This window comes from Lathamus discolor, chromosome 5 (assembly GCF_037157495.1).
Source record: "Lathamus discolor isolate bLatDis1 chromosome 5, bLatDis1.hap1, whole genome shotgun sequence".
NCBI classification, from domain to species: Eukaryota; Metazoa; Chordata; class Aves; order Psittaciformes; family Psittacidae; genus Lathamus; species Lathamus discolor.
Window position 1 is genome coordinate 112632015 of NC_088888.1, and position 25890 is coordinate 112657904.

The 25890-nt window shown below is 47.4% G+C and overlaps 1 protein-coding gene and 1 long non-coding RNA gene across 2 annotated transcripts; one reads left to right on the forward strand and one right to left on the reverse strand.

Annotated features, from left to right (window-relative positions):
- Nucleotides 1–1113: 1113 nt before the first annotated feature.
- On the reverse strand, nucleotides 1114–24530 carry ARHGEF33 (Rho guanine nucleotide exchange factor 33). Its single transcript, XM_065682114.1, is given in 16 exon segments — nucleotides 1114–1252; nucleotides 2991–3752; nucleotides 4788–4946; nucleotides 5488–5636; nucleotides 6431–6514; nucleotides 7375–7458; nucleotides 8251–8383; nucleotides 9293–9422; nucleotides 10060–10263; nucleotides 11339–11359; nucleotides 11462–11521; nucleotides 12537–12679; nucleotides 13295–13416; nucleotides 15243–15407; nucleotides 21357–21406; nucleotides 24503–24530. Coding segments are annotated over 16 exon segments (2427 nt in total). The 5' UTR covers nucleotides 24525–24530.
- On the forward strand, nucleotides 5404–8333 carry LOC136015745 (uncharacterized). The gene is made up of 3 exons (XR_010613322.1): nucleotides 5404–5594; nucleotides 7222–7428; nucleotides 8272–8333. It is a non-coding gene; the product is annotated as an uncharacterized LOC136015745 (long non-coding RNA).
- Nucleotides 24531–25890: the final 1360 nt, after the last annotated feature.

Sequence of the window (25890 nt, forward strand, 5' to 3'; positions counted from 1 at the left end):
AACGGCGTTGCTGAGGGTTTGCCATGTCGAGATGCGATGAGGGTGGCTTTTGGCCTTGTGGAAGATAAGCCTTGCACAGGAAGAAGAGCTTGTGACTTTGAACGTGGGGCGCCTTTGATTTTCCTGCCCTAGTGCCTCAGTTTTAGTTATAAGTATTGCTCCAAAGCAGGGTGCTGCACATGATGGGGCTTGTAAGGTGATGTCAGGCCAAAGAGAGTTATCAAAGAGTATTTCAGGTGTATTACAGACCAGGGGCCAGGATACTGGTTGACTGTCAGTATCTGCATCAATCCACAGTGGGGATAGGGTGGAGAAGAGTCTTCATCGCTTGTGGCAGGCCCTGGGCTCAGCCTGCATCACCTGCCTGGAGACAGAGGCGATTCTGACAGCAGGAGCAGAGGTTCATACAGCAGGAGGCAAGAAATTAAGCAACACCATGAAAGGTGAAGGAGGATTTTGGGGAGTAATGAAAGTCTGAAAGAAAGGATGCTGCTGATTAAGCAGTAGAAAGCCAAGGTGCTTCTGCTTAGACCTTCTCAAACAGCAGGGTAATGTGAGCTGGCGTCCTGGAAGACATCTTTAGTGGTGGGTTGGGGTTGTTGTTTGGGGTGGGTTTTTTTGGTGGGGGGATGGAGGGGTGGTAAAAGTGGAGAAAAGAAGGAATTTCAGACTTCTGGCCAGGATGTCAAGGCTGCAGAGGTAACCCCGCTATTGTGGGGTGAGCCTAAATCAGACCTGGCTTGAATTTGGAAGAGCAAAGATGTATGGCAAATCAAGCAGCGTTGGGGGATGAGGGGGAGGAGAAGATACAGGGATTTGGCCAAAGCTTTCCAAAACTTTCTGAGGAAAGTTCAGTCAGGCAGGGGTGAAGGCTAGCAAGTTCCTGTGCTTATTGCACCTGCTGGCTGAGCTACACTTCAACCCGTAGCCTGGCCCTGCCCTGTGCTAAGAGCAGGGATGCATTTGTAAGGCAATTGTGAGTCTCCTCTCCCCCACCCCTCCACCTACTGTGTTAGCAAAGGGATACTTGGGGCCTTGCTGTCTGCCTCCACCCTCGGGGACCTGGGGAAGCACTGTTGCACTTAGGCTGTGGCCTGCCTTTCCTGGGGCTGCTTATTTCTTTTTGAAGAGCTTGCGGAAGGAGCTCCGGAAACCCCCCTTGGGCTCGTGCCGTGGGTTGTGGTCGCTGAAGGATGTTTGCTCATTGTCATCCTTCTGGCAGAACCTGGTGTTGTCTTCTGCATGGAGCTCCTAAAAGGGAAAAGACAATTTAACCAGCATTTGCAACCTCACATCTTTGTCCCCTTCTCTCTTTCTCTTTGTGCTAGGAGGGACCTGCTGGGTAAGGAGGTGCTGGCAAGGCTGGGAGGCAACGGGTCACTCAGGCCTCGGCAGCACTGGTACCTTTGCAGAGAGCTTGTTGCTGGCTCTGAGGCTGTGGCAGAGGACTGGAAAGATAAGCATTGTTAGAGGGAACTGTAGCCTTCCTTCCTAAGTTTTTTGTTTACGGGGAGCTTACTAGCCCCTTTTGCCAACAAGGGAGCAAGCCAGCATGGGCAGTTGAAGGAACTTCCCACCCTTTCGTTGCTGTTTACCCTAGGGCAGGGAGGCTTCAGGCTTCTTGAGCTGATACGGTGTGAAAGACTCTTCTGTTTGCTCTGCTGCTGCCTGGTTATATATCTGTGGGGCAGGAGGCTTCATCAGCACACACACCTTGCGGTAAATGTGCCACTAAAAGATCTCTCCCCCTTGCTGAGTCCCTCTCAGCAAGGCTCTGGACAGGTCCCTTTTCTCCAGTTCTGCCTACCACTGCCATGGTGATCTCCTTCGCTCTGTGGGGAGAACATGTCCTACAGTTCTGCATTAGCTCCACATCTGCGCCCTGCTGTGGGCCATAGCACTGTGCAGGTGAATGCCACAGAGCTCAAAGGCTCACTTTTTTTGGGAAAGAATGGACATGGACAGGGGCATGGACGGGGGGACACGGGCTGTATCCCCATGGCATTTATCCCTCTAACTCATCTCCCTTGCTCAGCCATCCACCACCTCTTTCATTCAGCAGGCTTGCTTTCTCTTTTCTTTCAATGTTTCTTTGCTGTCTTCTCAGTCAGGCTGTTGGAACCATCCTCCCATCATCACCTGCATCTACAGCCTCACCTGCACCTTGCCTCATTTTAACAGGAGGCTGTTTCTCCACACAATGCTGAGAGAACCAGCAAAGCACCTCACAGCACCCTAAGCCTCTTCCACAGGAAGTGTGAAAGGCATCTTCCCCCCAGCTGTGACAGCTCACAGCTGACTCTGGACAGGCACTGCAGGCTACAGAAATGCTTTCTGCAAGGTGCGGTGTCCCCGAAGGGCAAGAGTGCCGCCTGCCATGTCCCATCTAAGAGACACTATTGCTGGGGCCTTTCTGTTTTCACACAGGTTTTAGCAAGGGTCTGTGATCCATGCAACAGACGCAGGTGAAACGAAACCCATGGACCAGATCCTTTCTGGTGTAAAGGCTGAGTTTGTTTAAGTCATGCTGGTTTACACTGGCTGAGGATCTGATACTAAATCCATAGCTTTTCTTAACCCAGCACTCCTCACAGAAAATGGAAAGACACCTTTTTAACTGGCGCCACCCTACAGCACTAATTTCAAACAGCTTTGCACATATGTAGTGAACCTGATCGGACACAGGATTTACTTGTGGGGGAAGCTCAGTGACAGCTAGAGACACATGAGAGGCTAGCTTGTCCCAAGGTTGTTCTACCTGTCACTCAGCCAGCTGTGTGCCTCAAGCCCACGCTTGTCCCTCGGGAAGATGGGTGTGAAAAGGAGCTCTCTTGTACCTCTCTCGGGCATGTACATGCAGATGAGCACTTTGAATATGTGGACTGGGAAGCTATTTTGGCATGTTCTGCCCTAACTGCATCTCAGATCTTTCTCCTGCTGCTGCTTCTGCATCACCACGTGCCTTTCTTTTTTCCTCCTGCTATTTATGCCTCCTTACTTCCAAAAAGCTCTGTTTTTCACCCGCTCCTCTCTGTGGGGGGAAGTAGCTCCTTTGGGAGCTTCGAGATGAGGCTGAGATCATGTGAGGCTGGACATTCCTCTCCTGCTTCTGCTGCAGCCGGCTCCCGCTGCTGCTCCGTGTGCTGTAGAGCCTGGTGCTCACACCCTCAGCGCTCCTTGGCAGCTCCTTCAGAGACCTGCTCAGCTGCTTGCCTTTGCTGTGGAACATCTCACGCTTGTACGTACTGCTGCTTACAGGAGTGCAGCTCTTAGGCAATGGCTGTAAGGCATGATCTGTCCTCTCTGGTTCTGATGTGAAGTTAACAGGCCTAAGGAAGCAAATGTCTAAGCTGGACTCGGAAGAGGCTGGGGAGCAATTCTCAAAGAGAGCGATGTTTTGGAAGGCATCATCTTCATAGGGTCCTGGCAGGGTGAAAACTTCCCCAGGGTAGTCAAACTCTTCGTAGCTTGGTGCAAAGTTTCTCGTATCCTGCAGCAGCTCCACAGAGGTCCTGATGGCTCTGTCAGTGTTCCCCACTGCATCAGCTGGTGGTGCTTCGTACTCCATTTCAGGGATGGATTGTAAAGGGGCTGTCAAAGCCTTGAGTTCCTGCTCTGTGAGCTGGGAGGATGCAAGGATGTTCTCTGGCCTCTCATGTTTTCTACTTTCCATTTCCCAGTCAGGGGACTTTACAGCCTGGATGTTCTCCATCACGGTTGGCTGGGGTTTCTTCATCTGGGGCATCAAATGCCTTAAAAACAAGAAACAAAACAGAAGGGGTGAAATGCTAAAGGATGACTGAGAGACAGCATGACAAGCCTCCCTCCCCCCATTCTCCTGCTTCTAAGGCTAAGAGGGATTTTCATATCTTGGAGAACAGTAACAGAGCTGGCACTAACAGAAATTGCCTGGTTGGGTTAGCAGGAACAAACTTGCAGGGGTAGAACTGCTTATCCAGTAGCTTTAGCTGACTTGTGTACTGCACACCATGAGATGAATAGAAACTGAGATGAGAATCCAACTGCTCCATCCCTCTCCTGTTCATCAGCATTTTGGATTTTTAATTCCATTCTCTTGCTGTAGATTGGCCTGGGTAGTATAGTGAGAAGGAGGCTAGGGTCTGATTTAATAACACTGCCACTTGGGGGGACTCAGAATCATGAAGCCAAACTTGTTAGTGTCAGATAATGTAAGGAAGTGCAACAGCCACAAATTGCTGACATCAAAAAAAAAAAAACCAAGACAAATCTTGTGTGCTTCTCTGATCATCATCTCATATCAGTAGGCTAGAAATGGCCAAAGATTGCTGGGTGCTACCAGTAGTCCTGTCTTGAATTAGTCTTCTGTCTTTTTGAACCCATGTGTACTTGCATCTTCTGATGGTGAGTCACATCATTCAGTGACGTGCTATGTGCAAAAGTATTTTTTTTGCTAGTCTGAGACTTTGGTCATGTTTCCTAATTCTTGTAATGCTGGCAGTGAATAATGCAGAGTGTTACTATGCACATCACTGCCAGGCCTGCACAAATACATGTCCTCCCTGGTTACACTGTTAAGACAGCTAGCAAGAACACTGACAGCCCTGGGTTGTTTCTGAGATGTTTCCTGCTTACAAGCCACATGGTAGTGGATAGCAGGAGGGAGACAGCCCTTCATCTCTTTATGCATCCACAGGAGTAACCTTGCAGATGGCAGTCTGTAACTGCTTAGTGTCATGGATGTAGTATGGGCGAGGAGAGGGGTTTCAGCCTACTTTGAATGCCTTCTACTAGGACAATAGGCTTACGGGGTTGTGGTGCCAGAGGAAGGTGCTGGTGGGAATGACTGTATTGTCTCTTCCGAGTGGATCCCACTGTCCCGGACAGATGTCGCACTGGGTGTTGGAGAAACCTCTTGGCTCGTACACTGGGAGGTGAGACCTTTGTACAGCTTCACCAGGGATGACCTGAGGGAGGAGAAATCCATCGTCGTGCTAAGAAATAAGGCAGGGAATGAGCACGAGCATGTAGAATCACAGAAAACAGGGCTGGGAGAGACCTTAATATTCCCGTTCACCTCTTCCCACCCCAAGGAAGAACCTGTTCCACCTAGTCTGTCCCAGCCAGCAGGGCATCCTGCTCTCTGTCCTGTGCTTAATGCATCTCCTGGCAGCAGTCCCTCCCCAGCAGTCTGCTCCACCCCTTTATCACCCTCCATATTCAGCAGCTTCTCTTGAAGTTTGGTCTTGATCTAATTCCCCAGTGAATCATCACAAGGAGCAAAAGCAAACAGATTTTGATTTTAGTCCAAAGTCTTGATTTCAAGGAACTCTTCCAAACCACAGCTTGAGAATCTGCATTCAGGGTCATTTCTATCTGTTGCAGTTTAAGCCCAGCCAGTAACTCAGAACCACACAGCCACTTGCTCACTTCCCCCCTTCCGTGTCAGGCTTCCCCGACACCTCCCTTTCCCTGGTGATAGAGAGAATGAGCTGATGTTGTGCTTACTTCTTCAGCTTTTTCCTCTTCTGTATAAGGAGGTCTTCATTGCATTGGAAGAGGAGACTATAGTGTGAGATGAAAACCCGGAGGCGCTGCACACACACCAGCAGCAGGTAATAGTCAGGATGCTCTTGGTCCGTGAATTTCAGGACATTCTGGGCATAGAGGAGAGCAGGCTGTTTGGAGGGGGTCTTTGAACCCTTTCTGGGGAGAAGGTGCTACTGGGACCATGGATTAGTGCTCTGGAGTGCCCATGGCATTTCTCTGTGGAAGCATGGTGGGACCTTTTCTAGGCAGTGCCAGTTCCTGAGGGACCTGGATGAGGCCTGCCTCCTGGTATACACACGTAACCACTGTAAGTGTTATCATGGGATGTGTGGGTGATGCACTGGTTGAGTTTAGCAATGGATGAATAAACTGATCTCTGTTTTTATAGGGCTTGCTTTGTCTGAAATGTGTTAGTACAATTCAGATAATCCTCCTGTGAACCAGAGCTCTTTATCAGCAAGCTCTTTGTAGGAAAGATTGTTGGATCTGAGGAGCCTCTAGCCTTCTTAGTCACTCAGCTAACAGGCCTGTGGACCACTCAGCAAAGAAGCCAGCTCTGTTACAGGAGTTAGGTCAGAGCTCACAGTAGGTGTGCCCCATCTCTGGCCTCTTGCTTTCTGAGAGCAGCAGGCAGCAGAGCTTTTGACTTGCCAGGGGACAAAAGTTGGTTCTGTCAGGCCAAATGGAGAAAGTGTCAAATAGAAGCAAGCTTCAGGTGAAAATAATAAAAATTAAGCCACTTTCAGTTGACTTTCCCTTTCAGAAGTTTTTCTGTTTTCAGAGAGCCTACTGCGTTAGCCAGAAGCCCTGAACCTGTACCAGCCTGAATACCAGCTCTTGAGTTAAAAGTCACATGTAGTAGTAAGAGTTCAACAGGACAGTTTCCATCCTGGGGCCCTACCTGTAGATGAATAAGGTATTCAGGGATTCGCTGGACTATATGGAAGAACAGAATGTAGAGATCAGACTTGATTTCTTCTTCTACCTGAAAAAGAGAAAGCAACTTTAGAGTCTCTCCCACCCATAAAACATGTCTGCTTCTAAATGGTTCTGGGATTTAGTGAGTAGTTGTGATGTAAGTAATCGTAACAGTTCACAGGAGCACACCAATCAAGTGGCAGTTGTGTGTGGTAATACATCTTGCTTCTGGAAGCATGTTTGCAACTCCTTTCACCAGGAATACTAGTCCTAAGGATGAAATCCCTTAGGTTGAGTGTTCCTCACAGATAATTAAGCAGGGGTGTATGTTTAATGTCCACTAGTGAAGTTTCATTGGAACTCCAGGTAGAAACTGTTGTTCAGAATTAATTTCTTAGTTTAGGCTCAGATAAATTGAACAAAATTTAATTGATTGACTTCTAAATTAGGATGTCTTGGAAGCAACTTAGTGTTGTAGTTATCGTACTTTAAAACTACCTTTATATTTAACTTTCCTGATTTAAACTAAGAGTCAAGGGTGTGAGACCAGATAGTGAATCTGAACAGCAGAGGCTGTTTTCTCGCTAAGGCACTTAACAGCCACACTCTTGGTCTCCCTGTTTGGATGAGTCTTCCATTTTCCAGGAGATAGTGACTGGGATAGCTTGCGTACAGACAAGCTTTCTAGGAGGTTTGATTTGTGACATGTCATGTGACAGCAAAACCATCTTTGGTTACACACAGTAAAGAGCACGTTAAAACTTCCTATTGTAGGTGCATGCCAGCCATGGCAGCCTTGGGGAAACTGTCATTTAGTAACAGAACAAGTGGATTGGCAGAAGAGCTGTTTTGTGGGATGGCATAACATGAAGAGATCCAGGCTTGCATGTTGCCATTACGTGTCTGTGAAGCAGTCAGGAAGTTTACCTCCTTCAGGATCACCACATGGATCAGAGAGATGCATTCTGGCAGGTCCCTCAGGTAAGCAACATAGTAGTCCAGAAAATTATTCTTACCGAAAGAAAAAAGAAAAGAACAAGGAAAGTTAAGAGACATTTTTGGTCATAGAGCCAGGCAGAATATGGAACTGTTGGTCCTTCACTATTATGCCTGGGAGCTCATCACATTAACTGCGTGAAGCTTTCAGAGCTAGGGACTTTCTCAAGACAGGCTGTTTAATAAAACTAACTCAGCTGTTGAGCATAGTTTGTAAAGATTTATAGCAGATGGGAGAGGTACAGAGACTGGGGAGCAAGAAGCTTTCCTTAAGACTTAACATTTATAAAGCATCAGATACGTTTTTACACACCCTTCCAGGAGAGGTCCCACTGCTTGCCAGAGCTTGGATAGACCTTCACCCTGAGAAGCAGGTATTGTTTTACTTGGGCTAGAAACTATATAAGATAAGGGGCCTGCCCACCCACTTGTCATAACTGTGAGCAAAGTATTAAGCAAGGGAAGCAAAAGAAACACACTCTTTTCACACCATCACTGTAAATAGAGACATCTGAGCTGTACAGGCTCCTATGTAGCTCTTGCAACCAAGTCTAGGTCTTCTGCAATTATTATAGGGCTGTTCTATGTGGCTGCATGCCCACAGGTGGATCTGGCATGGGGACTCCCTGACCAACCAAGTGGTCCAACAGAGAGACTGCCATGCACTGGGACTATGCTCAGAGGAGGCTGAAAGGTCTTAATCTAGCCATGGCTTCACAGCACAGCCCCTCTGCTGCAAGGTATCTTGGGCCACCAGCACCACACCATGATTCACAGCAGAAGACTCCATAGAGGTCTATAACATACCTCATCGTTTGTTAATTTCAGGAAGATGTCTCCTAGAATCCCTTGTCGTGGCCAGCTCAGGACTCGCTCCTGCAGAGCGTGAAGTAAGTCGACATGCTGCTGGACCAGGTACCGCAAAGAGTTGGGGAAGAAACTGAAGGGAGACTATATCAGACTGGTTACACAGAGCAGAAGCTCAGCCCTAAGCATGTACTGCTGAAGTGTGCATTCATGGGTGCTTCAAACACAGGTATTTTTAACTGCTTTTGTTGGAGTCCCAGCTGCACCACGAAGCCCAGTTTTGGCTGCTATATACATGCAGGTACCCTCTCCAGTAGGCTATTATTACAGTGTTTTGAAGGTTTCTTAGGCTGACTCTCCAGTGCATTGTGTAGCTGACCAGAATTTGTAGAACTAAAAAGTCCAAGGCCATGCTGCTGTGGCTAAAGAAGCAGGATCATGGTCCTGAGCCATCCCATAGAGTGCTAGGAGGAGAGCTCCACAGCTGTGCATGTCGTTTCATTTGTCAGGCCTGTCAAAGCCAACCCTTTGATGTAGAGCTACTGCCTTGCTGTCATTTCATGCTGATTTCATTGAGAATCAGAATGAAGTTGTCAACTATCAAAATATTTTGCCAGATGGAAAGGTTCCAGGGAAAAAGAGTGAAAACTAAAATTCACTTCAGACTATCATGTTTCAGTTTGAAATGTATATGTCACCTAACTGCTTAAACAAGCCTGCATCAACCCATGCACAACACGTCCCACAGTGGACTTCTGTCAAATGACTCCTTGGATGTGGGAGGCATGTGAAAGAATAGGAGGCTGATGGGACTCTGAAGGAGACTGAAATGAAGTAGTAGTGAAATGGTTTGAGATGTGAGGTAAACAGAATGCAAGGACAGGCAGAAAAGTCTTTAATCACAGTAAAAACTTCCAGTACCTGCAGTTTTCAACTAGAAATAAGCTCTAAGTGTTCAAAGATGAAAGAAAAGTGGGAGAGAGTATGATGCTGAAAGAATGTTGACTGAAAAAATACCAAGAGAGCACACTAAATCAAATACCTTCTCTCTTTGGTGCTCCTCTTCACATCTGGCCCTTGCAGCGTGGCCTTGATCTTCAGGATTAGGGAAAGGTTGATGACATATTTCCTTTCTGACTCCAGCAGCTCCAAAGCGATGTTCTGCCTTTTGGCTTCCAGAAGATAATAGTAAAGTTTAATAATAAGGAAATGCTGACCTCAAGGACAGCCTCATGTTAGACTTGTGATCTGACATTCAATCATGAAAGTAGAAACTGTCAAAAAGTGATACCAATGTATTGTCTTTGTGTGTTTATTTTCCCCAAAATATAAAATTCTAGCCTGATGCTACAGCATGCCCCAGACATGACTTGGAGGCACGGTTTGCTAAGAAAGCTCCTCCAAAGCAAATGTGGTTTCGCATGTGAATACCAACTTTTTGAAGAAAAACAAAACAAGCAATCAAAGGTAAAGCAATTCATACTGGGGATTCACATCCAGTTTCCTGCACAATGGGAAGTTGTATTTTTCACCCACTTAAGCAACTGCACTGTCACAATCCCATCACTACTGCAAACCTGCCAAGTCCTGGAAAGAAGAATGGATGTCCTGAGTGCAGAGCAATTCTGTCAACAGCACAGACCAGCAAATACAAAGGCCAGAAGTCTTAGAGACTGAGGCCCTGAGAAATTCCCCCCTAGTAGGAGAAACTGGCTTGTGTGTCTCCCTCTGTACAAGCTGATTACTGACCAGCTCACACCAGATGTGAATTTGAGCCTCTCTATCCAGAGTTTTCTACTCTGTCCTTACCAGCCAAAGAGGGTTCGCATATAATGTTGTCAGCTGAGCTGTATCTGCTTTGGCCCATGTCTTTCCCTCTCTCAGGTTGCTCTTTTGAAATGTATTCATCTCCCCAGTCCTTGGTGTCCTTGGGCTGCTTCCACACTGTTGATGGCAGATGCACTTTCGGCTGCCCCTCTGTTGTCAAAGATGGCTTCAGGCTGTCATCTGTCTCTATGGGTGCTCCTGCAATGAGAAGCAGCTGAATGGGTCTCGACATCCCAGTTAACAGGTTATCCTACAGCAAGCAGCTAAGCTGCATTATCAGCCATGTGAAGTACTGGAAGGAGAGTTAGAAGCATCCTCTGTGCTTCACAGGGGCTACAGCACTGTATTGTTCATTTACAAACAGAAGTGCAGTTGGCAAGCACTTTGGCAGAACAAGGTTTGCAGTCTTCCAGCATTTATTTTCAGGCCAAATAAGGTACAAAATCAGATGTGTTTAGAAAAGAAAAAGCATATATTCCAAGTATGGTTGCACTTCAGGGTTTTGGGATACTTCAGGACTTGGTAATATGGCAGGTATTGTAGAAATAGGAAGTATTATTATAATTTGGATTTAAATGCCATTCTTACTGGATGTAAGCTGTCATGGCTCTTAAATTTTTTTTAGTGTGATGTGATTATACAGCAGCAGCAGGACGCAGTCTGAGGCTATTAAATCACAGAGAAAGTAGGGGAGGGTGCAGGTGCATTAGAGCTGGAATTGCTTTAATGTAAATGCTTTTAATTTGGGTTGCAATAAACCATTGTTCTCTTTATTTTCAACTGGATTCCAAGAAAAGAGCCATCCAGAACACTGAATGCTTCTGGTGAACAGTGCAAACCCCTAATGGTTGTTCTCGTATGTCCTTTCACTGGCCAGGATCCTTAGTGTCCCCTTACTACACCCTTCTCTTAGTTCTGACCAATTCTTATTTTTGCCAGAAAAACTCCTCTGTTGCCATTCAGATGCCTACAAGGAATCTGGAAGCTGGTGTGTGAACAAACACCTCACCAGTTCTACCGGGTGTGTAGTCCCTGCAAAAACCATCTCCTCCCAAGTGACAAAATGGCACACTTGTTATTCTTTGCCACACTGGTAAGCATCAATTCTTCCTTTCTGCAAAAGCACTTAGAACATGCAAAATCAGAAGCAGAAAGGCTTTTCCTGTCAAATAGCAATCATTTGTGTCTTCTGTCAAGTATTTGGCACTTCAGGACTCAGGTTTGCTCTCCTTTTCAACTGCAAGCATGAAAATGAAGGCACATGGCAAAGTGAAAGACATTCCTCTGAAATGCATTCCCTGGAAGCATTTCTTCTGTGCAGTGAAGCAAGCACCCTCGCTGAATCATTGCCCTACTGGGTTTTGACAGTTCGATGTTTTCCTACCTGGACCTCCTATGACTTTCACGCTTCCTTCTCCCATTGGCATGATCCTGGTGTCAGACACTGTTGAAGAATGAAGATGAAACTTTACAAGAGAAGGCAGCTGTAGAGCAGGCTTCCTCCTCCCAAGCCTAGTCACTAGGGTTAGATCTTCCAGTCTTTCACATTTTTGCTATGCAAACCCCCCCTGTTAGATGCTCTGCTAAGGAGGATCTTTACTGTTGTGGCTCTTGTGGTCTCTGTTTCAGTAGCCCCTGCAGGCAGGCTAAGGTAGGGTCCCTACTGTGCTTGGTGCTGTATGACTGCAGAGGAACATGAGCAGTCTTGGCTCATCCTTGCTCAGTAGGTGCGTGTTGAGTAGAGGCACCTAGCAGGCAGAACAAGAGGATGGAGGCCTGACACAAAGGCACAGCTGCCATTTTGGGTGGAAAGGAGCTTACTGAAGGGTGGAGGGGTGAGATGACTGGAAAGAAGCAGGCAGTGGGAGAAGTGGGTGAGAGATGTGCAAGATGTGGATGTGCAAGAGGGATATCAGGGAGAGGGCTAACATAGGACCTCAGAGTAGGGCAGAGGGGGGCCATGACTGGCCAGATTCTGAGCAGAATAGCAGAAAACCACACATGATTTTCATCCAATCTCTGCCTTTGCTGACTTTTTAAATGTCAGCCCAGTCTCTGTGATCCTCCTTTCTGTGCTCTGCTCCCTTACATGGAAACAAATCTATGGATTGTAGGATTTTTATCAGGGGCTCCTACTTGGCTCTGTGTCCATGCCACTAGCATTACAGGGAAGGTCCAGCCTGCTTCCATTTCCTTGGAGGAGGCAAGCAAGGAATACTTTGGGACAGTGTTCACAGAGCAGCATCTTATAAATCTGGGCCAGCACCGAGGTTGCTGTCATAAGACACTGCTAAGGTGTGTGCACAGACCCAGGAGCAGTCCTGCAGACAGAAGCACCCCTGTTTTCTTTATGTGCTGCTGGCACCTGAGGAAAACTTAGTGTCCTCTTACCCTAGTGACCTTTCTCTGGATTTTTTTTCCCTGGGGAAGGCACTGAATTTGCCTGCTCTATTTCCTACCTTTTTCATAAGTCACGTTATGTAGAAGACTTGTAAAATCTTCATTGATCAGCACAGGTTCTGGGAGGTTAATGGATCGAAACGGGCTGCCCTGGAGAGGTGTGGGTACCGTCTGTGACCCATGATCATCCTTCTGTGCTCTTCTGTACGAATACAAAGAATGAGACAGTTGGAAAGTATGAATGCTGCAAGTGAAGCTCCTATGCTGCAGCTGTGGCAGACAATAAGTATAAGCACAGAGTCAAAAGTAGGACAACTCCAGCAGAGACCAGGAAAGGAGTTGGCTTTGATGTAGTTCATGAACAATGTTCTGGAAGTAACTTCCACTGGCTATAGGTTATTTCAGATCTGCTCTTCTGCAGAGCGTATTTCATCTAATTAAATGACTTAATTAGCTAAGGAGCTAGCCTAGATTTGTCATCAAAGCAGCTGCATGCTCATCAAAACTCAGTTTTTGGAAGGAGGTTTATTAGGGCCAAGGTGGACGAGCTGACTGCTTCATCACAGCAACAGCGTGGCCCAGCAGCATGCAAACATACTCCTGCGTGACCCTGCTCAGAGAAGAAAAGGCTGGTGACAGGAAAGCAGAGCGTGGCTGCACCATCAGGAGCCCATCAGGCTAGAGCTTCCAGTAGTAATCAGGGTTGATACACATGTCCAGCCAGGAAAAGATTAAGACATTGAAGCTATAAGGAAATTAACAAAACAGACACCGCTGCTAATGAGCACTTCAAGAGCTCTGGAGTTCGCGCCCTTACTTAGCTTTCATTTTCCGTGATTCCCGCCGCTTCTCTTGCTGCAGCTGCTCAATTTTCTGTTGCATTTCCTCCTGCTTGGCACTGATTTCTTCAATCATTGATTTTGCATCGCTGAGCTCCTCCTGAGGAACAAACAAAAGCACAGCATTCCCAGGGTGCCCATCAGCCTTGCATAGCTCTGCTTTGAATGCTGGCTGGCATGCAGTACACAAGCTTCGGGGTGCTGGGGAGAGTGGCTCTGTGATTAGACACTCTTCCTTTGCAAGTCCAGTGTGTGTAATACACTGCATGGCAATCCTTGATTCAACTACAGGCAACTCACCCAAGCCAGCGTGATGTCGCATGGTTAAGGCACTGGTGGGAAATGGAGACATGGGGCTTCGCCCACCACCAGTTAAAAGCACTGGGAGGACTCCTGCCTTTAATGGCATTTGGAGGTGGGCCTGAGGAAGCATGTTTCCCTCTGCAGTTCTCCAGCATGTGTATTCACATGTTTCAGTTGGTTCAGAGCCCAGTTTTATCATTCACATGTGTAAGCTTTTGCCAGTCAGGCCTTGGAGCTGGCTTTTTAGACTGCTTTCCTAAGGAAACAAGGCCCTCCATAACCTCCCTGTCAGCACATCCTCCCTCAGGCAGTTTCCACAAAGCTTTACTTGAATGTAGAGCTCTCTCATGCATGAAGTTCCTGCAGGTTTCATCAGTGTGAGCAGCAGGATGGAGGAGAGAGACTACAGAGTTCTTTGTAAACTGAAGGAGTGGGGTTTTCCCCAAGCAAACAAGTGGCTTCACTGGGAACTTGACATTTAGACAGTCAACATGGGCATGAGGCAGAGAGAGCAGCTTTTACCCCTCCTGTTTCTTGCACAATTTCTTGTATCTGGATTTTTAAACCCCTTTTTACCTCTGAACAATGCCATGGGTAACCCTTCCTCTGGTTGCTTCGAGACCTCTGCCATGTGCAGAGGAGACACTTCTTGTTTTCTTCTTCACTTATCCGGGACCACAGGGCTGCTTTTGCCTGGTGCTATCCGTGTCTCCCTGTCAGAGGGTTAGTAACGGGCTTTTCCAGTAAGCAGCCCTTTTTAACTTCACAAGGTATTATTGACTCAGCAAAACCCCATGGGGAAGATCTATCGTAAAGACAATAACATAGTTCCTCTGCCCATCTCCTCACAGGCAGTCATCCAGTTTCTGCATGGAGATGCTGGCTGGTTTAAAGTGTACATGAAGCCTTCTTAATAGTCTCTCTCCCCAGTCCTTTGTCTTTATTCTCTTGGGCTGGATCAAACCAGGCAGTGCTTCCTCCCAGTCGTGTGGGAATGCAACTTCAAAAGGCTGTAGGGTTTTGTGTTAATTCCCTGCTCCACAGTGGCTTGGGTTACTGCAGGAAATGCAGGAGACCTGGCCCAGGGAGAGGTATTGCAGAGTGGCCCTGCGAATAGGCCATGTGCTGTTGCATGTGCAGCCCCAAGCAAGGGCTGCTTGTGCCCAGGGTAGCTCACAGCACTGCCTCGTGGCCCATCGAGAAGGCTCAACAGGCCAGGGCATGGCTTACATTTGGGCTGGAGAAGTCAGGGAGGCACAAAGCCAAAGGAAGAGAACCAGATATATCTGAAACAATTGCCAGCTCATTTTCTTTGCAAGCGGGAAGGACTGATGGAAGCAGGGGAATTCTGCCCTGTGCCACCCAAGCTAGCATGGCAGGTATGCAGCCCCCTTGGGGGTCACAGAATCACAGAATCCCAAGGGTTGGAAGGGACCTCAAAAGATCATCTAGTCCAACCCCCCTGCAAGAGCAGGGTAACCTACAGTACATCACACAGGAACTTGTCCAGGCGGGCCTTGAATATCTCCAGTGTAGGAGACTCCACAACCCCCCTGGGCAACCTGTTCCAGTGCTCTGTCACTCTTACAGTAAAGAAGTTCTTCCTGATGTTAACACTCCTACCTTGAACGTGTTGAGGGAATTCTTCATCTCAGCCACTTTCTCTTCCATGGCACAGCGGCAGCTCTTGACCTTCTCCTCCAGGGCGTACTCGCCATGCTGGATCCGTGACAGCTCCTGCATCGCTTCTGTGAAACCCGCCTTCAACTCAGAGGCTAATGCCTGCAACTAGAGGAACCACAAACACGGTGGGTTCAGTCACTCCTCCCAGATGCAGGTGGCTGTGTTCCCGAGGGTCACCCATGGTTCAAAGTGGCATGAAGGCTGGGTGTAACCCATCCTGTAAGGTGCTGACCTCTTTCTCCTCCTCCAGTCATGGCTGGGAGACATGGAGGGAGGTTTGGCCCCTGCTTCAGCCTCAGCACAGGGTAGGATGTGTTTGTCTTGGGCAGTCAGTGTGCCCCTTTTTAGATTTAGAGTTTTTCCAGGCTCCCTGGCAGTTTGCAGCCTGTCAGTCTGTAGAAGGACAGGACAGCCTGAAACATGCCAAGGTGCTTTGCAATAACAGCAGCCAGATTTATCAATCCCCAAAGCATCTGAGCAATCAAGAATATGTCCATTTTGAGCAAGTCCTCCTCCCCCACATGCTTGTGGGGCTGGTGCTCTCCCCAGACAGGTCTAATACCTCCTTGCTCTCCAAGGGCTGTGGAGAAGCTCTGTTGTGGGTCAGCAGGCCCTTTTCCAAGCAAGGAGACAGCTCTCTAACTCATGATGGAGAGGGAGCGGGAGGTTCTCCCCTGGCATAGTGACACTGTGCCCACTCTCCACTCTCCCTGTTTGCTGTCCGTAGAGGCCCTAGCACTGCTGGAAGAGCTCACCACCTAAGCTGGAGGCAGCTGGTTGATAGCCGCGTGAAGCAGGAGACAGAGCAGGGTGAGCCAGGCTGGCATAGCGAGCAGACAAGGCAGTGTGGAGGTGGGCAGTGAGGGGAGGCAGCTGGGGGCTAAGCGGGGACACCCTCTTCAGGGTCAGCTTGGGCTGGCAGCCTTGAACTCTGCCCCACTGCTGTGAGCAAGGAGCCCGTTCTGCCTGCATGAAGCCCATGGCGAGGTCGCAGCCCAAGGCACGTCGGTACCAGTGGTTTTTACCTTTACAACAGAAATTCGGCCTAACATCTGGTTATAAACTGAGTCCAAAACTGGAACACTGATGGTAAGAGGACAGCCACCCCGGGGAACTCAGGCGCTTGAGTCCTGTAAATGGAGCAGAGATGGCTTCCGATACCTTGGGGCAATGGCATGCACCATCCTCCTCTAATCAAGACTGACAGTGTCTTCACGGAGGACGTCTGCCTGACATCCCCACTCCTACCCCAGTGCTTACCCCACAGTCCCCAGTCTGGTCTGGCTGGACACACATTCCCAGAGTTGCCTGGCTAAGAGGAGTGGGACTGACAGGCTGGGACAGGGCAGAGAGGAGCAGGAGGCTGAGGGCATCTTCCCTCTTCAGGCAGTCAACCCTGACTCCCCAAGCCAGCTGGAGCTCCAGACCCCTTGGTTCAACCCCTTCACCCATCCTTTCTGGCCACACTGGACACCTTCCTGTGACACAAGAGTATCACAGGAATTGTCACCTTGTGAGTGTAGCCTGAAAAGTTAGAGGGACTGCTTGGGGCCATGGCTGCTAGGGGAGGCAATGACCATACTGCTGCTGATATCTCAGCCTAGGGGGGTGAGCCAGATGGTCTTAGCATCATCAGACATCCTGACACACATGCCTGGAGATGGGGGGGGGGGGATACCAAGGGCTGCAGCAGTGCAAAATGTTCATATGCCCATGCCTGCTCTCAGGTGCTTGCCACACTTCCACACCGAGCTGACATTGCCAAGGCAGAGTCTCCTTGCTATCCTGCATCAGGGCTTGGCATCACACACTTTCCTCCAAGTGAAAAGGGGTGATTCATCAGATCCATCCCTTCCAACTGAAATGTGCTATTCTGTTGTATCCTATGCTAACCATTTTAGAAATCTGCTTGAGGATGGGGATGTCACAGCCTCAAAGTGGAGCAGTCTGGAAACTGGCCCTGGACATAACGACTGGGGAGGATAACCAAAAATGAAATGTTTTTGCCCATAGGCCTGGCCATATCCTCCTCATACGCTTCCAGCAAGGGTGTAAACTAGACAGATCCTTTGTAAAGGGTACAGGGATTGGAGTCATTGCTCATCTAGAGGTTTCAGATTCAAGAACTGCTAGACATCAGCAAAAGTCAGTAAAAAGGGACTACTGCAGAGACTTTAGTACCCATGTGCACTGAAATGCCCTGTGAAAGCAGAGTTCAGACAGCCAAAAGAAAGATTGGGACTAGAATAAAATAGGCTTTGCCTCTAAGAGCAGAAAGTCACTTGTTATTTTGGGGTTCACTGTTGGCCAATCTGCTCTTGCAGTCATAGTGCTAGCTTGGTTTCTTTGTGTATCCTTTGTGCTCCAGACCCCAGCCTGGGTCTGCCCTACCTGGTACATCCTTCCTTGGCCCCATGCAGCTTGCAGTGGCAATTCTGAACTCTGAAATGCATCTTGCACTTGCATTTCCTTTTGTTGATGCTTGATGGGTAAAAGCAGCAAGCAACACGAATCAGCCATATCTGCCAGGGCTTGTATGGCTGGACAGGAAGTGCTAAAACCCTGAGAACTCCCTTCTCCACTGCCATCAGCACTCAGAGTATAGAAAGGAAATACTAAGAGCCTTGTGGCACTGGGTTCAAGTTTGATGCAAAAGTGAGTGGTACAGGAACAATGTATATTCTTTGAACTCCTGCCAAGCCTGTACAGTGTAGTGCTTGAGCCATGGATTTTGGTTTGAGGTCCTTTCTAATGACAAGCTGTAGAAAAGCACCCTTTAAATCCCCTCAGCTGTTACAGAAAATGGAAGCTGCTGAAGCATCAGCTCATGCTTATGTCTTGCCCAAGTTATGCCTACAGGACCAGAGACATTTCACAGGTTTGTGAACCCCTGGAAAGTTAAACCAATTCAGTGCTTCTAAAATGCAACACATACCATATAAAATGAACAGATTTTATACTAGCATAGAAACTTGGCAACAGCTTAACTGTAATGTGGTGTTCTGCCTCACCTATTCATGGAATAAATAAACTGTAGTACTTAAGTTGTGGAAGTTAAGGAACACACCTTAACAACTGAAGTTGAACTAATGCCTAGAGGATAAGTGAATCTGCATGATCACAGGGAGTCCTTAGAACCTGTCCAAGAACTGTTCAAAAAAGCATTTGGACATCTAAATAATTTAGGCCAGGATACACATTTCAGTCCCCACTTGCCTTTGGAGTGTGGCTCTCACACTTGTCAAAGCAATGCACTGAGGGATCCAGCATCATGCATGTTTAGCAGATTATGTCCTTGCTGGGGAGCATGACTCCCATTTTACCTGCTCCCATGATGTTTTTCAGCTCTGTGTGGAAAAACCATGCAAGTAAAATCTCTTAACAAGACCAAGTAACTCTGCTGTGCAATCCGGGTAGCTGCCCGTAGGGAAATGAAGGGTTCTCCTTCTCTCCCTACATGACTGATTAGTAAGACACTGAGAAGCAGTCACTTGTGACTCTCACTTGCCCTCTAGCCCAATGAGAATATGAACTCTCTATTGTAGTCCACCTAGAGAGGGGAGTAAACATTTCCCAACATGGGGGAACTGTGACAATGTGAAGGAAGTGATGATGGCTAGAGGGAAGGAGAAGGGTGAGACTGGAAGACATACTGGAAGCATTTCTCAGCCTGGTTTTGACTTTACTTTCAGAGAGTGGAGATATATATGTATATATATATACACACACACACACACACACATATATGTATACACATACAGAAACCAGCTGTGAAACCTCCTTTGCTGAGCTTCTACTTGTCTCACCTGTTGTACTGTCCTCGAAGGGTGAACAGGACTGATGTTGCTTCTGGGACCAGAGGCAGCAAAACTGTAGAGCCTCCCCATCCTTCCTCAGTGGCTGCCAGCAATTTGAGCCATTTGCAGTAGACAGTGACTGTCCATGCAGTCTAATGCTTTGTTCAGACTTTGAGGCTGCTCAGGGAAGGTGGTCGTGGCCAGGAGACAGGGATGACTTATGGAAGGAATGACTGGGGTTGAAAGCAGAGGACAGAGCCGTGGGGAGCTGGGTTTGCTGCCCTGGCTGCCACTGAGGGGGTGAGAGGGAACCTTTACTTCCATGAGTATATGTGTCCCCAGATATCTCCTTCAGCAATAGCCAGGCTCTCCAGAGCTCTGTGTCTCCAAAAGAATGGCTATTTGCATCTGCCGCCCTTGGCAGCTGCCCTAAGGTCCTTACACTACAACAGGGCCTGCCCTCAGGGACCTTCAGCTGAAGCCTGTCAAAATCAGTGGAAAACAGGCTCAAGATGAAGAAATTCTGCAGAGGAATAATTCTGCTGCTATAACTATATCCTAGAAAAGAGCAAAACCACCTGCAGCCATGAAGAAGTACTGTCTGTTAACTTTGCCCACCTTATCTACTGTCCATCACTTTGCACATCATCTTATGTAGCTGATCTGAAGAAGAAACTAAACATTTTGTCACCCAAAAAGAAGGCTGCCTGAGGACACTGCCTGGAACTAAGCTGGGACAAAGTCCAACAGTTACCACAAAGGCTGGAACTGATTTTTCTGAGCTGCATAGTGTATGCTTCTACCAGGGAACAACTAATTTCTAGCACAGCTACCAACTCATATGTCTAAGGGCAGCACTTCTACAGCCAAGCATCAGGAAGGCTTGCAGTACCTCATGGCAGGAAAGCAGCAGCGCTGTGCTCATTTACAGTGGCAGAGAACCTGGGCCTAGGAGTATATCCAGTATTTATACTCCTAGGTAAGCATGACAGGAACAAAGACAGAGCAGCAGGGTAAGGATAGAAGAGTAGGATGGAGATACTTAAAGGGGGCTGCAAGAACTATTGGCTCTTGTTTCACATCTGTGTCGTCTGTTTTGGTAACTGCAATGTCCATAGGGACCTTGCTGAAGCAGAAGGGGACAGCCAGCTGGTAACTTGTGTTGGAAGATTCATTAGGGTATCCACATCTTAGCAGGGTTTTTCTGGAAAGCAGCATGTGTACATGTTGTTCCCAGCACACTGTCCCAGCATGTTGGACCCACTGTGCTGGGCCCTTCAGCAATCCAGTCACAGCTCCTGCTTGGAGCTGCCTGGATGGGAAAAGAGGATGTGACAAAAGAAGTACTGGCTAGTTAATGGAAGCCACTATCTTCTCCACTTGCCATGGTGCACTTGAAAGTAATTACAGGCATCAGTGTTGCAATAGTAACAAGGGAAGGCTCAAATAGTCAAGGTTTCCAGTCCACGGGTATGCTTGTCTTTCAGAGTATGGTTCCATATTGAAGCAGACCAAAGTTTAAAGTGCTCAAAACTCTGTTGTGTTTCCTGCAGGCTGGAAATGCTTAGGAAACATCACTGTGGAAACTCTGAAACTGCATCTTACAGGAAGGATGCATCCCTGGTAGAGACAATCTTGTTGCATCTGTAGTGGGTGATAGCAGCAAGAATGTCAACATGAAGAGTGGCAACAGAGCTCGGGAAGTCCTGTTCACCTGGAAATGACATGGGCTCAAAGACAGGGTTCCCAAGCTCCTGGCTGGGGAGCCAGACAGAGACATGCAGCAAGACTCAAGGCTCTGGCCAGCCCGGCTGGTCTGGATTATCAGGCAAGAAGAGCACCCCATGGTCCAAGGAGCTGCCAGAGCCCCCAGGAGACTTGGTCCCCTGCTGGGGAAAACACCCCCACCCCATGTCAATCAACACATCCTTGCTCCTGGGACAGTTAATCAGGTTTAGCCATGAAATCTCCCTCCAGCCCAGTGAACTGACTTTCTCTAATTGGTGCTAATGATACCAGCTAGTTAATTAGCTGAGCTCCCAATCACCCGTCTAAACACAACTGGAGTGTCTTTTAAGATAAGACCCAAGATGTGATATGTATAACATTCATCCATGCAGTGTGCATGTTTTAGTTGCCACGTTCCTTGTAAGCGTCTCTATTTTCCTTCCACTTAATTTAGCTTTTTAACTACTATTTATCTGTCAGTAACTCTTTAAACTCTTGGAGTTATTTAGGGCATTTTGCTCATCTTTACCTGGGAAATCTGTGTTGCAGGGGTACTCACAGGCACACTTTCCGTCTCTCCTGTAGGAATAAAGAACTTCAGTCAATTAAAATTACTTATTATAGTTGCTATAAATAACTGGAACAGAGGGTTTGAAGTCCCTCTTGAGGTACAAATCACTTTTAAAGGACTCAGGTCTTACTTTAGGAGGTGTGAACACCATATCATTTGTAAATTAAACTGCAGTTATAAAACAGACATTAAATTCACCTCATTTGCTGTCCTGTGTCTGAATAAAGCTGATACCTGCGAAGAGGTGAGAAACGTTGTATGTGCAAACAGGGCTACATTGCTTCCTGTGAAGTTCAGTTCTGTGTACCAGCCTTAAGTAACAGGTTTTTCCCCCTAAAGCCTCACTGATCCCTCTCTCTTGTGAAACTGTGGATTTTATCCCTTACTGTATTTGTGCATATTTCTGTTATCTCCACAAAAGTCTGATCTGTGTATTTTAAGCCCTAGGTTAACAGACTTAGCTCATGGAGGAGCTTATATCTATTTTGCAGAAGTGTTTTGGACACTTCAGAGACATTGTCTCTACGTATTAATGAGTTCTGAGGATTGATGAGGACTGAAACCAAGAAGTCTAAATATATTATTTCCTCTTTTAACATTGTCTCTTCAGTGCAGAAGCCAGTTATCCAATAGAAGTTATCACTGCGCTTTGAGGGAATTACAGTCAAATAGCCATTGTTTTCCATGTTATTCCCCAAGATGGCCTTCACTCCCAGGAAACACCATGCCACCCAGTTCCTCATTTGAATCACCTCCCATTGGCAATGTCACTTCATGAGACCACTTGCCTCAAAGAATTTGCCTCACCATGCCCCATGTCCCAATTCTAGGGGTGCCAAGCTCTCTCTTTCTATGCTGGCTGCAGACGTTAAGTCCCTTACCCACCTGGGCCTTTAACACCATAGAATTTCAGTCCTGCAGAGGCTTGAAAAGGGTGCAGGGAGGACTTTACACAGTCAGCCAGTGTGTGAAGTAGAAAGCTGAAGCCTGGAAGTCAGAGCTTTCCAAGGCAGACACATTCTGATTTCTTTACCCCTGAGGGGAAATATGGGTTACTGCCAAGGGCACCTATGAATTGGCCCTGTTCTGGCCCTTAGGATTTGTCCTGATTCAGAGGAAAAGGAGCAAATTAAGGTATTTTCCAACCCCAACTATTCTATGATTCTGTGATTCCCCAGTGACTCGCAGGAGTGTGAGGCAGAGGGAGGAGAGGCTGTACACCCCTCTTTTTCTATGTACTGCTCTCTCCTCATGCTGGCTGGTCCTGCAGCCCTGGGGAGGGGTAGGTTACCAGGGTCAGACAGTGATTCCCTCCAGGGAAGATCCTATAAGGTTTGTCCTGTAGAAAACAAGGGGCAGGAGGCTGGCTGGGAAAAGTAACCGTGAACTCAAAGAACCAGCTGTTTGGGGTGAAGTCTCACCAGCCCAAGTCCCAAGTTTCATCTTTTAAATGACAAGTTGTTTTCATTTTCAGCTTTGCCCCTTCTGGGGCCAAATTTTGTCTGCAACCCCACAAACTAGAAACTGACTTTTGACCTTAAGTGAATGATGAAGCTTTCTCATGGTGCCTCACTGGGGCTTGAGAAGGGAGATGGTGTTTAGATGTTACTGCTGGACCCTTACCCTTGGATGGTAATGACTGACCCAAAAAGAGTAAAAGGGCATGTTTCTTAATCATTAGCACAATACAAACAAGGTGCTGGAAGGACAGTGAGATGCTGGTTTTGCACAGTGGTGGACATTGAATGCTGAGCTTTGTGGAGGGCTGGAGGAGTCAGGTAGCAGTGAAGCAAGAAAGAGCTATGGTCTGTCTTCACATTTTCTTTGGGAGGGCTGAACCCAAGCACTGCAGAAGTCTGAATCTTTCATTTGGGTTTGGATAGGAATCAGTCTGTAGTGTCCTTGGAGAAACTCAAAGCAAATAACTCCTGAGCAAGACCAGAAGAGAGGAAAGGATCCCTGCTACCGTGATTTTACCTCCCACCTTTGTCATGAGCATGAGCAGAAGCACTGTCTGCATGTTCCCTGTCAAAACCCAGATAATTACTATAAAGTCACTGCTAAAAGCTGGAGCAGAGGAGGCTCCTCACAGTTGCCCTGTGGGAAGAAAGGGGATTTGTGGTTATCTCCCAATTTCTGCAGTGAACATCTGCAGCCCGTGGGGGCATACCAATTAATTGGAAAAGATCTCTGAGTTAATTTCCTTTCCAGGCTGCTGTAGTGCAGGGGCTGAGGTACACAGACCTAATTTATCAAATTAGAATAATAATAATAGAGAAATTAACTCTTCCATTACCTATGCCATGAATGAATGTTGGCACCACCAAGCATCTTCTAAGAGGTAAAGAGATGGTTCAGGCTCTCTCCTGACCTGACAGTTATGGGCACTCCTAAATTTGCTCCCCCTGCTCCTCATAGGTTCAGGAGTTTCTCAGCATATGGGCATAGTCACCTCTGAGGTAGCAAGGCAGAGGACAATGCTGCAAGGGGTTCGGAGTGGGAAGCAAGTACTATCAGCCCCACATTGTTCTGTATGAAGAATATTTAAAGCTGATAACCACTAAAGCCCAGGACCTGAAACCCCTGAGCTTTGCAGACTTTCTAGAAGTGTTGCTGACTGTGGCAGGACTGGTTGCATGCAAGCAGTGTGGCCTGGATGCATCTTGGTGCTTGCAAGCAGAAGTCTGGGTTGTTGCACTGATAGGAACAAGAACCCCTTGCAATAAAGCATGTCAGGGGGAGAAGCAGATCCTCATCACAGTGCCCTCATGTAAGACAAAGCATTTGACAGTTAGAAGTCTCTCTACATCCCAAGGCAGAGATGGGTCCAAGGCAAGAGAGAGGAATGACTTCCCACAGTGGACATTACATATGCCACAGGATTATTTTCCAGAGGGGAGAGGGAAGTGTTTATAAAATAAAAGATAAAAACTTCAAACTTCAGATATTTCTATGAATATAAAAGAAGGGAACATTTGCCCAAAGCTGCCATGGCTAAGAGGTGTTCTCAGGGGGCTAGCTGCCAACAGACAGCTCATACGAGAACAGGTTTCCTCCTTGCTGTCTTTCATACTATCAAGAAGTGAAATAAGAGGATGCTTTACCTTCTTGTTTGTTTGAGTCCATGGCTGCTATAAGGTGTGCGTCCTCGGAGGGACTCCTGTCCTTACTCTGGAGGGTTCTGGCTGGTCACTGGGAACATCCCATGGCTTAGAGCTGCCCACATGTGAGCCCTGCGATGGGTCAGCTGGTCTGAACCCTGAGTGCAGAAAGATGCAGAAAGGGTTTATTGAGCAGAGATGCTCAAAGTTCAGAAAACAGAGGGCAGAGGAGCAGGGATTTGAGAGGAAATGAGGCATCTTAAAGGTCTCTTTGGGTTCACAGTGCCTCCACAAGCAGAATAGGTGCCAGTCCAAGCAAACACTTCCCTCCCAGCCCAAGGCCATTTGTACTTATGTAGATGGGTGATTAAGAGGTTCTATGTAATCCCACAGAGACTATTTGCTCAGCAAGATGCTTCTTGTATGAACACAGAAGTAAAATGAGACATACTCTGAATGGAACATAAACATCTTGCATGGGTGCTCTTCATCGAAGAATCAGCTTTTTGCTATGTAACTCATCACCCAAAATTCCCTCCAAACTTGTGTTTGGGACACAGAGATATTGCCTTCACAGTGCTGCTGCACAATCCTACTGGCACTTTTGGAGGTGCTTGTACTGCTTTCTCTGCCAGTTGTCTCCCTGACTTTGAGGTACAGGAGTGCTGCAAGGCACCTCAGTGTGTAGAGCTGCAGCCTCCCTGGAAACCAGGGCCAATGGAGCATGATGACATAGAATCATAGAATCATAGACCAGTTAGGGTTGGAAAGGACCTTAAGATCATCTAGTTCCAACCCCCCTGCCACGGCATGCCCTAGTCAATCCCTTTGTAAAGCATCTCATCAGTCTGGTAATGGAGTTAGGACTTTGGAAACAGTCTTTAGATAATGCCTGGTTGATGGCTCAGGCAGAGTCCCCTAAAAATGGATTGTACCAGCTAACACTTCTCTTATCAGCATGGGCACTGCACCACATCCATGCTTCCACTCCCCAGGGTTTAATTCAAGTCTGCTTTTGTTGAGCCTTACTAGGAAACCAGATGTGATTTAGGACTCTAGTATAACCTCACACCTCCATTCCTGTCTGACATAGATATGCCCAAGGCTGTTGTGAGTTATCATTAGCTTTGTTAATGGGATTGGAGGGGCCAGTGTAATTATGGCACAAAGCTCTGCTGACACAGCTCTGCCAGGAGGGCTGTGGTGATTCAGAGAAGCCTGGGGTGATGTTTATGGGGAAGCAGGCACAGAGAAAGGCACATAGCATTAAATAGATGGGAGAGATGCAAAAGATGCAAGAGCCCTGGTGGCTTTAGGAAATGGCTGCAGAAGTAGTTGCTTCTGGTGCAGTTAGGAGCGTAGCTTAGGGGCCACACACTTTTGACCTGATA